Below are 14915 nucleotides of genomic sequence, written 5' to 3'. Positions count from 1 at the left end.
TAAATAAAAACTATACTAATGAGAAGGAAAGAAGTGTTTTTGGATTTGAAATTACAAAGAAAACATAGAATTACCATGGAGAAAAAGAAACCGATACCTTCTTGGTATGTTGGGCAATATTTTTATAGTGAGCAACACTGTGAGTTTTAACAAATCATAATCATAGGAGAAACAAAAGCGATAGAGGGAAAAACAAAGGGCTTTGATTGATTTTCAGACTTCGGAAATAAAATGGTTTCTGGGTGAGAGGGAAACAAAAGCGATAGAGGGAAATAAGAAGGATCCTTTGAGTTTCAGGCCTTAGTGGGTTTTGATAGATGAAGCTGTTATTAGTTCGTTTCTTTAACCATTAAATTTTATTTTAATCAGGTGGAAACTTTTCATTAAAAGTTAGCACAAAAAAACCAGGCAGAGCCAAATGATTGAAACTTACCAAAATTGGATTGATCGGTTTGGGCGGATTTGAATACCCTCTTTTTCTCCTCCAACCCCTTTCCGATGTATGCGTGAAAGGTTTCTAGTCTTGGATAAATACTTTCCATCATGTTTACTATATATGAAAGGTAAGATTCTTACACCATCAATTTAAAACGTGTATTTAGACATTTATGTATTCTCCCCCATGGAAATATGTACGGTTGCACTATATAATCTCCGAGAACTTTTCCTGGAATCCACAATATAAAATCAACCGCATCCTACAATCATTGTTTTGGTGTTGCTTCTTCCTCTTCGTCTTCATCTTCATTTAAACATTTTGATCAATAATCTATACATCTGAGGCTTAATCTCTCTCGTTTGAGGAGTTTGGGTCTCGGATAAAAAAGTTTTTTCAAAATGAACCTACCAAACAACCTGTTGGGTCTTCTCAACATTCTCACCTTCCTGATATCGATTCCAATCGTCGTTGTCGGGGTACAGATGAACAGGGTAAGTGGCGCTGGGGAGTGCTTCGAGTTGTTCAGGAAGCCCGTCCTCATATTAGGTGTGCTGATCATGGTGATGTCCATTGTGGGCATAATCGGCGCATGCTGTCGGGTCTCTTGGGTCCTATGGATCTACCTCTTCGGTATGCTTCTCCTCATCATCTCCCTTTTCGTTGTCTACGGCATAGCCTTGATTGTCACGTGGAAATCAGGCGGCGGAACTAGGCTTCCCGGGACAGAGTTGAAGGAGTACAAGCTTAGCAGCTACTCGGATTGGTTGCAGAATAGGGTTCAGGGAAAGAGCTGGGACACGGTCAAGAATTGTCTCGTTGTTGGCGATGGCTGCTCTGAAATGCCCAAGAATGACACTACACTCAAGGAGTTCAATATGAAGGAGTTGAACCCCGTTATGGTATACATTTTGGAATATTTACATTTTTTTTTTCCAGGTCTTTCTTTATTTTTGGACTGTTGGCATGTCATTGGTGTCTCTACTAGTCTTAAATCATCCTACAAGTTATTAATTAGGCGGCGAGATTATGTCAAGTAAAACCTTCTTTTTGGTGACCTATAGAGTTCTTACGCGTGAGAAATCATCTTCTTCCCCTATAGTTTAGTTTAGACTATCGCTTGCAAAACCCAAAAAAAAAAAAAAAAAAAAAAAGAGTAACCTACACTTGCTATAATTACCCCTATGGTGCTCTCATCACTAATCAATAGTACTAGTAAAAAATGCATTCCAATATGAACATAGTAGTAAAACTGGATTACATTGTTGAAAGAGAACGACTCATTTCAATCTAGAACTCTTGCAAGCTTTATACTTAATGTTTTGGTGCCCCCTCCATGTAAATATAAAATTCTGCTCCGCCCGTGACTATAATATACGATACTAAATATTCATCCATAAAGTTTATGTTGTTACACAGTTCAGAATTCAAATTCGGATTTTTAACTTGGGGTGAATAGATTAAAATGTGTTTGATATTATTTTGCAGTCTGGTTGCTGCAAGCCATTAGCTGAGTGTGAATTTAGCTATCAGAGTCCCGCCGTGTGGAACAAGACAAAGAGTGCTTCTTCCAACTCTGACTGTAAAGCATGGGACAACAACCCAAAGGTTAAGTGCTTCGACTGCGATTCTTGCAGGGCCGGAATTCTGGAGCAGCTGCTAATTACATGGAGGAAGGCTCACTTTTTCAAATTTGCATTGATAGGGTTCCTCTCGGTTATCTACAGTATTGGATGCTGCGCTTTCAAAGACAGCAGGAAGAAACCTGACTATTGGAGGCAATGATAAAAAGAGTTGAAGCTGGACCAACTTTTGCATCTTCCTCTTATTAGTTGCTGGTCAACCGCTGGTCCTGTTGACTACTTATTTTTGGATTGGAAGCCATCCTAAGCTTGGAAACTTCCTCTAGTACAATTTTTTTGGTTGTTGTTTTCCCTCCTGTAACTAAAATGATAGCTATTATATTAATCACTAATTTTTGTTTTATTTATTTAGTAATTAGATTTTTATGTCAAATACGAATTAGGGCTTCCTACCAAATCCAAATTAGGGCTTTGTACCAAGTTTTTGTTCGTGTAAAAATTTTCCAAAGCAACTTTCGGATTCATTGAAAAATATGCGCATTTATTCATTGCTGAACTTTTGCAGTCTCGCGTTGAAATGTCCAACCATTTATGTAATTTCCTAGGAATTACTCATCATTAATTAAGTTGTGAAGATTAATTCTTGTTCTTGAAGCACACTTGTGTCAGCAGCGTTTTACTTTTATTTTTTTATTTTTAGAATAAGCGAAAGTTTTTTTTAAAATTTTTTTATAAATAAAACAAAAGTACAAAGTAAGAATGTGTTGAATATGGGTAACCTTCTCAATTACCAAATGCAACATGCATATGTTAAATTGATTTGGAGGGAATCAAGCAAAACCCAAAAGTGACTAAAATCTCTAACTTAGCAATTAGAAGCACATGTATTCAAACCTTGCAATACAGATCCGCCGCGCAACAGTAGAAACGGAAAATCCGTATCGAAAACTGAAACTAAATAGAAAAAACAAACAACCTAATTAAGCAGCGTTTTCTTTCATAATTTTCTATTATTGCAAGTTTATCAAATATGATGTGATGTAATTTTGGTAGTCATTAGAGAATCTATCATTCTCTTTGAAAGAGAGGAGTTCATAATAATGAAGACATCTCTAACAATATAAAGTACATAATAATTGTTGATGCACAATTTTCGTTGAACCATTTGAAGGGAAAATAAGCTCAAGCCCAAATATGTACTTGAGCCCCTTTAAACCTTATGTTCTCCCAATTTAGAGTGACATAGTTGATCTTCTTGTTGTGCCCCCCTACGCAATGAAGACCATACAATAAGTTGAAACCTGATAAAATTGGCAGAACCTAACTGACAGTTCGGGTTTGTTTGGTTTTTGTTTGGTTATTGATTTGAACTCGAACCAAACAAAGGGTATATGGTTCGGTGTCGGTGTGCAATATTCAAAACCACCGATTTAACCGAACTACTTGTACACGTGTCAAGCTTCTATTCGTTTTTGGTGTAAAACCTATAGACCGCATCACAGAGAATTCCTAGCCCCCTCCTCCGGTAAACCCAGCCACACTATACCACCAACGTCATGTGTCAAATCACTTGCAACTGCTTAGGGATGGCAAAAATCCCCTCGAGGGTGGGTCCCCGACCCTAACGGGGGGAGATTTCAGGGCCAAACAGGTATCGGGTACGGGGATCCCCGAACTTGAAAAATCCCTTACGGGTATGGGGAGGGGATGGAATTGGTGTCCCCATCCCCAAACCCGACCTGAAAATATATATGTTTATATTTAAATAAATAAATATTTAATTATAATATTTATGTTTAACCCTAAGTTAACCTCCTTCTCCTAATTCTTCCTAATCTTCTCTAGATTTTCATATTGATGTGATTTTGAATAGTTGAGTTGAACTTTATAGTTAATTTGAATGTGTTGAATGATAATTTAATATGAAACTTAATGTTAAAATGTATTATAAATGTTTTTTATGCAAAAAAAAAATCAGGGATTCGGGGCGGGTATGGGGGATAGTCCTCTGACGGGGACGGGGACGAGGATTCCCCAAAACCTATTAAACGGGGATTGGTTCGGGGATAGGGGCGGGGATGGAGATGATATTGTCATACCCGGCCCCTACCCAGCCCGTTGCCATCCCTACAACCGCTCTAGCGTCAACTTCATCTACGCCTCCTTCCCTTTCCTCTATCTCATTGTCATCTATACGACACAGATTCGATGACCCCCAAACTCCAAGCCCTAGTCTTGGAGGCGGGGTTGGTTTGGCCAAGCTTCATCATACGAGAGATAGACAAATTTGATTTGAGCGTCTGTCGAGAACATAAGGGAGAAACACTTGTGTGAAACGTGTGATAACTATTCCATGTGGCATTTTTGTGATTGGTTGGGGAAGGCAAAACAATGTTATCTCCGTTTCACACATGTTTTTCTAGTGGGAAAGGGAACCTCTAAACGTAGATGTTTGGAAGATGAAAATGCAGCGAGGGGATGGAAGTTTTTTTATTATAATTTAACTTTTTTTTTCATTTTTAATGTTATTTTATCATTTTATATATTTGATTTAAATTATTTTAAAGAAAAAGAATTTATTATTATTATTTTGGTCCATGTGGACTATGCATAAGCACAAAAGAAAAGGGCACTTGTTTTACACATCAACAATTAAAAAACTTATGTTTTGGGTGACGAAAGGTCGCATTTGTATAGTTTCTGTAAGTTCATGTACCAATTTGTAGGATCTTACAAGTTCAGGTACTAATTAGAAATGACCTCCAAATTTAGAAGATTGTATGTAGTTAATCCAAAGTTAAATAATGAAAAAAAGTGGGCTTTATTTAGAGTATTGATTAATATATTGGGTCAAAATAATTAGATAAAAATATTTTAATTTGAAGTGTTGGATGTGGGCACTGGGAAGGGAGAGTATCTAACTGTGATAAGTTTCGTGTGGGATTTGACGGTGTGAGTCCGAGTGAAATTTACCTTGACAAAATACGAAAATTTACTCCGAATCAGAAAAGAAAAAGAGCTCCGTATTGGATATACACGCGCACACGGTTTAATCTCCGATACGCTTCCGTAAAACCCACGATATAAAACACCACACCGTCCCCCTTCTCCTTCTCAATCCCCACAACAACAATTCCTCATTCTCCTTTTCCCTTCTTCATCTCTCTCAAGTTCGATTTTTGTGAATTGGGTTTTGTGATTTTAGCCTCCTTTCACAATGAAGATCAGCAATAACCTCGTCGGGCTTCTCAACTTCCTCACCTTCCTCCTCTCAATCCCGATCGTCGTAGCCGGAGTGTGGCTGAGCAAGCAAGGCAGCACCGAGTGCGAGAAGTTTCTGGACAAGCCCGTCATCATTCTCGGCGTTTTCCTCATGCTGGTCTCGCTCGCCGGCCTCATCGGCGCCTGCTGCAGAGTCTCGTGGCTCCTCTGGGTCTACCTCCTCGTCATGTTCCTCCTCATCGTCGTCCTATTCGCTTTCACCATCTTCGCCTTCGCCGTCACCAACAAAGGCGCCGGCAAAGTGCTTTCCGAGAAAGGGTACAAGGAGTACAGGCTTGGGGACTATTCTCACTGGCTGCAGAAGAGGGTCAACAGCACCAAGAACTGGAATAAGATCAAGAGTTGCCTTATTGATAGCAAGGTCTGCTCTACGTTTCGGGACAAGTATTTCAACGATACCATCTCGGAGTTGTATAAGGAGAACTTGTCTGCGCTTCAGGTATGAACAACATTCATGGGTTTTGTTCATTTTTTTTCAATTGGCTTTGGGTATGTATTGAGCTTTGGTTTGTGCTTGGTCGAGATCTGGAATTTTGGTTCAATTTCTGGGCTTAGTTCTTAGTCTCTGAATTTGGGTTTGTTAACTTTTCATGCCTGTTTTGTTTTCAGTCTTGGATGTGTTTGATTTTAAGTTGGAATGTGGATTCTGAATGTGGGCTATGGCTAATTTGTCTGGTTTGATTTGGGTTTTGCTAATATTTGCTCCTGCGTATGCCTCCTTTGAGATCTGAATTATGGGGTTGTTAGGAAATGATCTGGGCTTGATGATATTACATTAAATTGATCTGGGTTCAAATTTTGTTTCAACTTGTTTGGATTACATTCTTTTGGTGTTGGAGTTCTGACTTTTTCACTTTCCAATTCGAATTTTGGATAGTTGTCTGGTTGTTTGTTTTGCTTTTTATTTTTGCACTTTATTCTCATTGAGAGTAGTAATTTAAAGATAATTAGTTTTATTACAAGGCCATCTTTACAAGTTTTCAACCAAAGGATAAAAAGGCTGTATTCTTTTCTGGTCCATCCTCCATTTGGATGACTGAATCTGCAACTTTTGTATGCTTTTCAAGTTCCCCTTTTTGAAATGAAGTCTATTGTATTTACAGAGGCTAAACTAGTAGATTTATTATTTAATTAAAAAATTATTATACTTTTAAAAGTGTTTGTACTAATCACTGTGCACGATTGATTCTTTAGAGAAACCAATTCCCATCGTAAAGACTATTTTTTAATAGCCATTTTGTGGTAGGGGATTGCTCTTTGTAATGTAGACATTTGGGGAACGTGAATAGCCCTTCTTTGTATAATTTTGTATGTTAAAGTGCCAGCTTTAATTCGTGATGCTATGCATTGACTTGGTACTCTGTGGACTAATGATATCATTTCATTACTTGGTATCTGTTCTTATTCTTCATGACCTTTGAGTATCCTGCTTTTTTTGAAATTGCTTTTGTGTTGGTCCTCAAAGAAAAGAATAATCACTTTTCGAAACAAATTGCGCTGGATGGCCTACCTACCCCTACCCCCCCCCCCCCCCCCCCCCTCTCCGTCCACATGTTGACATGTTAAGAAATTTGGACCTTTCCTTTTCAATATTCTAATATCCCATAATAACGAGGGGCATTTTGGTATTCTAGTTTCCATTTGGTGATTGTAATGATGTTCTTATACGCTACGTTTAGACAAGGACTGTTTCAAATTTCCTTGGGAGAAATTGCTCTCGAAATATGTTTCAGTTTTGTATCTTTTTAGCTTTGCTTACCTTGAAAAGAATAGAATTTAATTGTCTGTGCTGTTGCCGGTGCTTGCAGTTTAGATTTCCTTGTGTTTAAGACAATGTCTCATATTTTCACTTTATTTCGTTTGCCATCTTCTCAGATTGAACAATTTATCTAACGTGTTTACTGATCTCCAGGCCGGTTGCTGCAAGCCATCAGATGATTGTGGATTTACCTATGTGAGCCCTATTAACTGGAGCAGCAATGGTACCATCGTCTCTTCCAACCCCGACTGCCGCACATGGGAGAATGATGCAAAGGTTCTGTGCTTCAACTGCCAGTCATGCAAGGCTGGACTGCTGGACAACATAAAAAGTAACTGGAAGAAGACGGCCGTCGTCAACATTGTATTCTTGATCTTCCTCATTGTTGTGTACTCTGTTGGATGCTGCGCATTCAGGAACACCAGGAGGGACAATGAATATTGGAAGCATTAAGCAATATCAGATATTGGCATGTAATGTAGAGAGTAGTTTAGCAGCTTGCTCTTCGTAGTGAAACCTATGTCTTCTTAACTTTCTTATGTTTATTAATTTCTTGTAAAGTATTTCATCACGTTTGGTTTAGGTTATTATAGTTTTTCAGCTGCTAGTCTTTTCTTCTTTTTACCTGCTTGTGCTGTGACATTGTTTTGGGAAGTCATCTTTGGCTTTATTTGTGTGTGCATGCATTTTGCTAAAAGATGTGTTTGGTTTTTGATGCTGGCTTGCTAGAGACGGCTACAAAAATCCGAAACAGTCATTTTCAGTCCACCATTTTCTTTGATGCATCCATTGATGATGGTTTGGGGAGTGATAAGGCTCTTACCGATTGTTCGGTGTCCTTGCCATATGTCATCTACGCAGTATACCCACTTGTACTCATAACACGTGCGTTATGGCTGCATGACATGTTGTTCACTTGCCTAGACGTGTGGCACATGTGTTCTGGCTGTATGACATGTTACCTAGATGATGATGTCATAATAAGGATAAATTTGTAATTAAGATGCCCTGAGAGGGGGTTCTTTTGCACACAACTTAGAGCACTTTCACCCATTTGTAATTAAGATGACCCAATATATATTTTTTCGTTGTTGACGTCATCCCTGATCAGCAAACCCAAGCAACATCCCATGCTATTTAAAAGTTATAATTGAATACACCCCTCTAAGTATTTATTAAAAAAAATTCTAAAATTTTTAGTATTTTTTCAATTTTTTTAAAAAAGAAAAAATCATTGTTGACATCATCGTTGACATCAACAAACCTAGGCTATTTTTGTCTTCGAGCCTGCCCAAGCTTGTGGAGCCCACCAACTGCCCGGGCTACTGAAGCCTGCTAGAACGCGAAAATGGGGCTAGGGCCCCTTCCTGCCCTGGCCAAGGCTAGGCGGTAGAAGTGCTCTTAGATGCCATAGGGGTTCACATCTTAAACTTTTAGTCTACAAATCAATGCCATTTTAAATTAGGTTAGACCCTGTTGACTCAGCTTGCTCTTATTACAAAGGATTTCCATTGATGATTGTACTTATTATTTTATCTTTTGATTTAATGTATTAGAATTTTATTTTATTTGAAATTACAAATTTACTCTTATTATCAACAGAAAATTAGATAAATTTAAAAAATTTAAAAGCAATCGTTAAATTGGTTTTATTAATGACTTCGAGTGCTAAATTAGCTAACTTTTTTAGTTCAGAAGGTTAAGTTCAAAGAGGATTACTCCAATTCCTACTTTTTATCAACACATGGACGGGTATTGGAATTATTATAATTCCTAACTTCCATGCGTTTATTAAAATATAAGGAATAAAAAATTATGGGGGTTCTATATTAAAATCCGTAATTCAATACTTGAAAAATCATGAATTAGATTGATTTGTTGAAGCAGATTTTTGGTATAAAAAAAAAAAAAGAAATCCCAAATAGGGCCTAAATAAAATAGTTAATTTTATACTCGCTCCCGACTTACTCGATTCATGACTTCTTCCATTCTAAATAAGCATGTCTCGTATTACCATCTGGTGACTCGCAACAAAGGCATATACATGATACATCACATCGTATAAGAATAAATACATATTGTTTAGACATACCAAAATTGTTAAGTTTTCCTCATAGTTTAAGGCATACCAAAATTGTTCCCAATGTCGACGTAACTGGTGATGGTAATATCAGCAATTGCCCGACATTTTGGAGTGTGCGGTCCACCGTAGATATGTGGCTAGTTTTGCAGATAAGAAAATTTGAGGACGACTTAAATCCTCCTCAAGATACATGCTATATATGACCCAAAAAAAAGAAGATATATGCTATATAAAATCATTTACAAAAGGTAGAGTGAGTGCTAAGGGTCATAGCTTTGGAGATTGATCGAAGGACCACAATTCTTCTTGGTTCAACTACCATCTTTAGTGGGGAACCTAATCATGCACAATTACATATGAAGCTTGTCGTTACTGCTATAGCCTCATTTGCTTTCATCTTTTGTTCAGAATTTCATGCAATATGTATATCCGTCAAAACACCGTTTTTGTACTTGAGCACACATTTGACTCTACTTTTCCACCTAAGTTCCACGCATTTTGTAGTTTAGCACACATAAGCCTAAGTAACTGCAATGGGCTTGTGGTCTATATATGCTTAAGAGTATTTATCTCTGTATTTGAGGTCTTAGATTTGATTTTCCCTTCTTCAATATCGTTTGCATTTAATAAAATCCTAAATTACGTCATTAAGAGAAATTATTGTATGGTAGTTGAATACGACCATATGATAATTCGTGTGCGTGTGTTCACCCCAAAAAGTGTGGTCAAATACTTTAGCACTTGGATTTTTATCTTAAATTATTTGGACCCCAAGTTGGGCTCAAGTAGATTCTGTAAGTTTTTAGTCTTAGTCGTATCACTGTTGGTGTTAAAAAGCCCAATAGAAAGAGTATGATTCAGACAGTATGTAAAGTGAGAGTCTTGCACCTTAAGAAATCTTAACTTCTCTTCAAACCATGGTGCTCTATATTAATTATTTTCTATGCCTAGTTCATTAAGGATCCACTTGTGTGATGATAAACTCAAAGTAACACAATTCTAAAGTTGAAATCGGACGAAAAGAACTGTTTTCATTGATCATGAAATAGTGTCTGAACATACATTACAAATTAAAAGAAGCAAATGTAGTCCGATTAGACTGAAATATAAGCAAAAGCACTATAATCGGATTGAGTATAACTCAAATTGGACGAATATACAATGGAACTTTAAAATAATCACAGCTAGAATCGAACGCCAACTGGAAATTATACCAACCCAAGAAGGAGACAGAGCAAATAATCAAAATATTTCTCAGGATGGTCGACTTGAAATCAAAAAATGAAAACAACGAAGTTGCTGAGAAACTTGATACCAAGTTGATCAAGGTGAAGTATGTCTTTTAGAGAGATTGTGTGTCCCCGTTTGGCCTTGACTTCATGATAATATAGGGACTCCTGATGGCATTGTGACAGTATGCAAAGTAGCTCCAGTACTAGGGTACGTACAACCCTCCATCAATTATACAGTTATACAATTATACTTGTACGAGTTATTCCACGTACTCTCCATATCACACTTAACTATAAGAGATATTTAGTTATATACTCATTCTTAGCACTAATAATTATATAAACCATACACCATTTAATTTCTATAAACACACCCAAGAAAAACCCAAAAAATGACAGCTGACCCTTTTGAATTTAATTTTAATTATTAAATTATTTTGATGCCCTATTGAGTGTTTTGGGCTTTTTTATGAGGTTTTGGAGTTGAGTTTGTTTTAAGAAATCAATAATAGTTTTGTAATTTAAAAGAAGTTAAAAGTTTTTTGTTATGTTGTAAATGAGCTTTGGGTGTGTTTCTAAAATCTATTTCATATAGAGGTTTTTTTTATATAATTTAGTCTCCTATATTGGGTATAATAGTGAATCTTCCTAACTATAATTACTCCCGTCACTTAGTAAATATTACTACCATATCCACATGACGTCACACTGAAAACAATGTTTGAGTCAGCTCCACAGTAGTAATCCTGACTTAAGCCCATTTTACGGTAAAAAACGACTTGACTAAAAAGAAATGAATTACAAGCCTAAAAAGAACCAAACAAAACAAACAAGAACAATAGCATGCAGACTCAGAAAACAAGAACTACCGAGCCCAAGCAAGAAAAACAAAAGAACATGCAAAGAATCTAACCACGTAGGTGAAGTTCCAAACAGATATTACCAGGGGGGGAAAAACAATTAACCAAATGAGAGAGAAGACAAGTCCCAAAGACAAGAAGCAGAACAGTGAAGAAGACCACACAACAAACAAAGCAAATCTTATGTTTTTTTCTCGTTTCTCAAGGTGAAAATCTCAGTTATTTTCAGTCCTAACTAATTCAAAAGCTTTGATTAAAGGTTTTTTTAAAATAACTAAATAATGTATTTGAGGGGGTATTTTAATGAGGCTTATCTCACATTGTATTTTAATAATTCGAAATTTTTTAAGTCTGTATTAATAAATTATTTTTGCAAAAATCACTCAAATTGGAAGGCTGTAAGAGCATGTCTAATGCAAGAGGCTAGGTGCTATTTTAGCCCCTCATTCACAAAATATAGCCTCTCAAATTTTTTGTGGTTCTATGGTGAGGGTTAGGGGCTAAAACTCAAAACTTATTCTTTTAGTTTATTATTATTTTATGGACAAACTACAGTAAACTCCCCAATCTATAGGGTCATTTACGATTCCATACCCGATTTTGGGGATATTTACAAGTACACACACAACGTCGCGGAAAACTTACAAATTGCCCCCTTCATTAGCGAGACCGTCAGGAAATCCGTTATCTGCATACGTGGCGTCTAGCGGGATGAATTTTTAAGGGCATTTTCTGCATCTCATGTCCCTGGGTTTCGCGCCCAAAACAACACGTGGCCTTCTGTAATTAAAAAAAAAACATAAAACCCCTAAATCAAGTTCCAGATCTAAGCCCCCACTTAGACCTAAGCCCCAAGTAGACAGAAGTGGTTGCCCAGGTTCCAATTTGAAGAAGACAAAGACGATCGACGATGTTGACGAGGTTGATAATGTCTGCAAATCGAACATGCGAAGTGGGCCAACCTATTTGTCACTGCGGCAATCAATGTTGTCTGACGACGTCATGGACTGACAACAACCCTGGGAGAAGATTTTGGGGCTGCGCCGATTATGGGGTAAGAAGAGATTGTGCATTCTTTGAATGGTATGATCCATAGGTATGCGAAAGGTCCAAGACTGTGATATGTGGACTATTGAAATGATTACGTAAGGAAGAAGAGGAAAACCGAAAATTGAAAAAAGAGGTTGGACCTGCCTTGAAAGCACAAAGATTTCTACGAGCAAGTGTTCTGGGTTCTTGGATTTTTTTGATTGTGTTGTTGGGAATGTTAGTACTGGAATGGAAAGACTCTGGATCTTCCAAGAATGTGAAATTAGCACTTACATTTTAGGGTCTAGAACTTAGAAGACTTGGGTGATGTTTTTTGTGGCCTTTCCTTTGTAATTTCCCAAGTCAAGTTGTATGAAAGATGTTTATGTATGAACAATTGTTAGGCAATTTGGAAATACATAGATTGTTGATGTATGCACAATTGTTAGGCAATTTGGAAATACATAGACTGTTGATGTATTGTCACGGCTCGGACCCGGGGGTAGGTGGAAATCCCGCGCCCGATGCATGAGAAAATAACAAGTAAAATAAAATAAAAAGAAAGCCGAAACAGGGTTTAAAATAAACTTCTCTTATAAAAATAAATCCAAAATCTTACAACTTTACAATTAATAAATAAAGCTCTATCACACTCATCTAATTCAGCTTCAACCGATTTAGTCCTTGTCTTACCCACTAATTCATCTGAGGGATGAGCAACCACCGCTCAGTAAGTAGATTATGTAACATGACAGTCAAGCAATGCCGTTTTACACACTCTAGAAAATATCATGAAAAGATACACCAATCAAGATCATATCACATCATCCCTTCATATCTTGGTTATCCTTCATAGCATGTAACCAACTACATGATTCCTATCGGCCTCACTGCCCTATGTGCCCGTGTGGTACATGTCACATCCCGGATCGGCTCTGCCGTAGCACGATATTGTCCGCTTTGGGCCCCCCCTCTCTGGCCCTCACGGTTTTGTTTCTGGGAGCTCACGACCAACTTCCCAGTGGGTCACCCATCCTGGGATTGCTCTCGCCCCCAACTCGCTTAACTTCGGAGTTCCTACTACTCCGAAGCCAGTGAGCTCCCAAAAGGCCTCGTGCTATATGGATGCGGGTGTGTACATATAAGGCACATCACCCATTCTCCGTTGCTTGATGTGGGATCTCACAATCCACCCCCCTTAAGGGCCCGACGTCCTCGTCGGCACACTCGCACCACACGGCAGAGTGGCTCTGATACCAAATTGTCACATCCCGGATCGGCTCTGCCGTAGCACGATATTGTCCGCTTTGGGCCCCCCCTCTCTGGCCCTCACGGTTTTGTTTCTGGGAGCTCACGACCAACTTCCCAGTGGGTCACCCATCCTGGGATTGCTCTCGCCCCCAACTCGCTTAACTTCGGAGTTCCTACTACTCCGAAGCCAGTGAGCTCCCAAAAGGCCTCGTGCTATATGGATGCGGGTGTGTACATATAAGGCACATCACCCACTCTCCGTTGCTTGATGTGGGATCTCACAGTACATCTATCCCTCGGATACTCCAACATTGAAGTTCTCATGTTCCATGAATAATGCATACTTCATATTCCAATCAATATATATATATATAGTGTGAAAGATTGCACCAAATTAGACATGCTTGACTTGAAATAGAGAGATATTTGTAAATAGAACAAACCCACGATAATTCGTGGTTTTCATATTTTATCACAAAATAAGAACTTTTAGAATACATTCCATAAACCACTCACTTCGATAATGAGAGCTCTTAAAAATAAATTGGCAAGACAACCCATCTACCTATCTCCTCCAAGAATTTCCTCACTATTCTCTCTCCCTTTACGTTTTTCTCTCACTTTTTCCTCTTTTGATTTCTTTCTCTTCTCATGCACAACTAGGCATGAAAACAAGAAATGGTTATCCTATTTATACTAAGAAGAGGCGGCAACAAACTTTCCTTCAATTGGTCCAATTTATAGCAGTTGATTAAGGTTTGGCTCCAAGTTTAGATAGCTGTTATTGGAGTGCCAACACCTCATGCCCAAATGGAGCTTACTCATCTAGCTACAATGACACTTGGAGTCTAATGTACGTTTTGGATAATAACTAGGCTATTGAACTTGGTCAGCAAGACACAAAGAGATAAAGCTGTAAAAAAAAAAACAATACATATAAATATTACTATTTTTAATAACTAATAAGATAAATTTCTGAAAATATAAGACGTACCAAGATAATTATATATATATATATAAGTTATAAACCAAATATGTAACAAAATATTTTCTGAAATATATAAAAAAAAAATACGGGGTTTCATATGTATGCACAATTATTATTAGGCAATTTCCAAATGAATAATTGCTTGAAGGCAAATTCCATTATATTTTGAGTTCAAAATACATACATAATTTTCCAACCTTTGCAGCTCAAATTTACAAAATGAACATGAGCACCTAATCTGGAATACAGCTACCAAAAGTTGACAAAATGGCCACATCACAAAACCAAAAGTTGTACTAGTTCAAAATAAAATATATGGCATAAACTAAGAACTAAGAGCCTATGTTCTCTGTCTCTTGGATGCTCTCAATCCTATTCCAGCAGTTTCAGCTGCATTTGGCTGGAAGCATTT

At 37.6% G+C, this 14915-nt stretch overlaps 2 protein-coding genes across 2 annotated transcripts; both read left to right on the top strand.

The window, feature by feature from the left end:
- Positions 1-669: 669 nt before the first annotated feature.
- LOC110760855 (tetraspanin-8-like) lies at positions 670-2429 on the top strand. Its single transcript, XM_021963197.2, has 2 exons — positions 670-1338; positions 1925-2429. The coding sequence occupies exons 1-2, from the start codon at positions 838-840 to the stop codon at positions 2219-2221; spliced, it is 798 nt and encodes a 265-aa protein (XP_021818889.1). The 5' UTR covers positions 670-837; the 3' UTR covers positions 2222-2429.
- Positions 2430-5112: 2683 nt separating this feature from the next.
- On the top strand, positions 5113-7660 carry LOC110760841 (tetraspanin-8). The gene is made up of 2 exons (XM_021963181.2): positions 5113-5740; positions 7214-7660. The coding sequence occupies exons 1-2, from the start codon at positions 5237-5239 to the stop codon at positions 7511-7513; spliced, it is 804 nt and encodes a 267-aa protein (XP_021818873.1). The 5' UTR covers positions 5113-5236; the 3' UTR covers positions 7514-7660.
- Positions 7661-14915: the final 7255 nt, after the last annotated feature.

The sequence above is a fragment of the Prunus avium genome, chromosome 1 (assembly GCF_965620075.1).
Source record: "Prunus avium chromosome 1, drPruAviu1.hap1.1, whole genome shotgun sequence".
NCBI lineage: Eukaryota > Viridiplantae > Streptophyta > Magnoliopsida > Rosales > Rosaceae > Prunus > Prunus avium.
The sequence above is the reverse complement of the archived record's forward strand: the minus strand, read 5'-3'. Positions and strand labels throughout refer to the sequence as shown.

Bases quoted from the DNA above. Each gene is read 5' to 3' on its own strand.
- LOC110760855 (XM_021963197.2), top strand. From the start codon at position 838: ATGAACCTACCAAACAACCTGTTGGGTCTTCTCAACATTCTCACCTTC. The intron at 1,339-1,924 runs GTATACATTTTG...ATTATTTTGCAG, and splicing joins AGGAGTTGAACCCCGTTATG to TCTGGTTGCTGCAAGCCATT.
- LOC110760841 (XM_021963181.2), top strand. From the start codon at position 5,237: ATGAAGATCAGCAATAACCTCGTCGGGCTTCTCAACTTCCTCACCTTC. The intron at 5,741-7,213 runs GTATGAACAACA...ACTGATCTCCAG, and splicing joins AGAACTTGTCTGCGCTTCAG to GCCGGTTGCTGCAAGCCATC.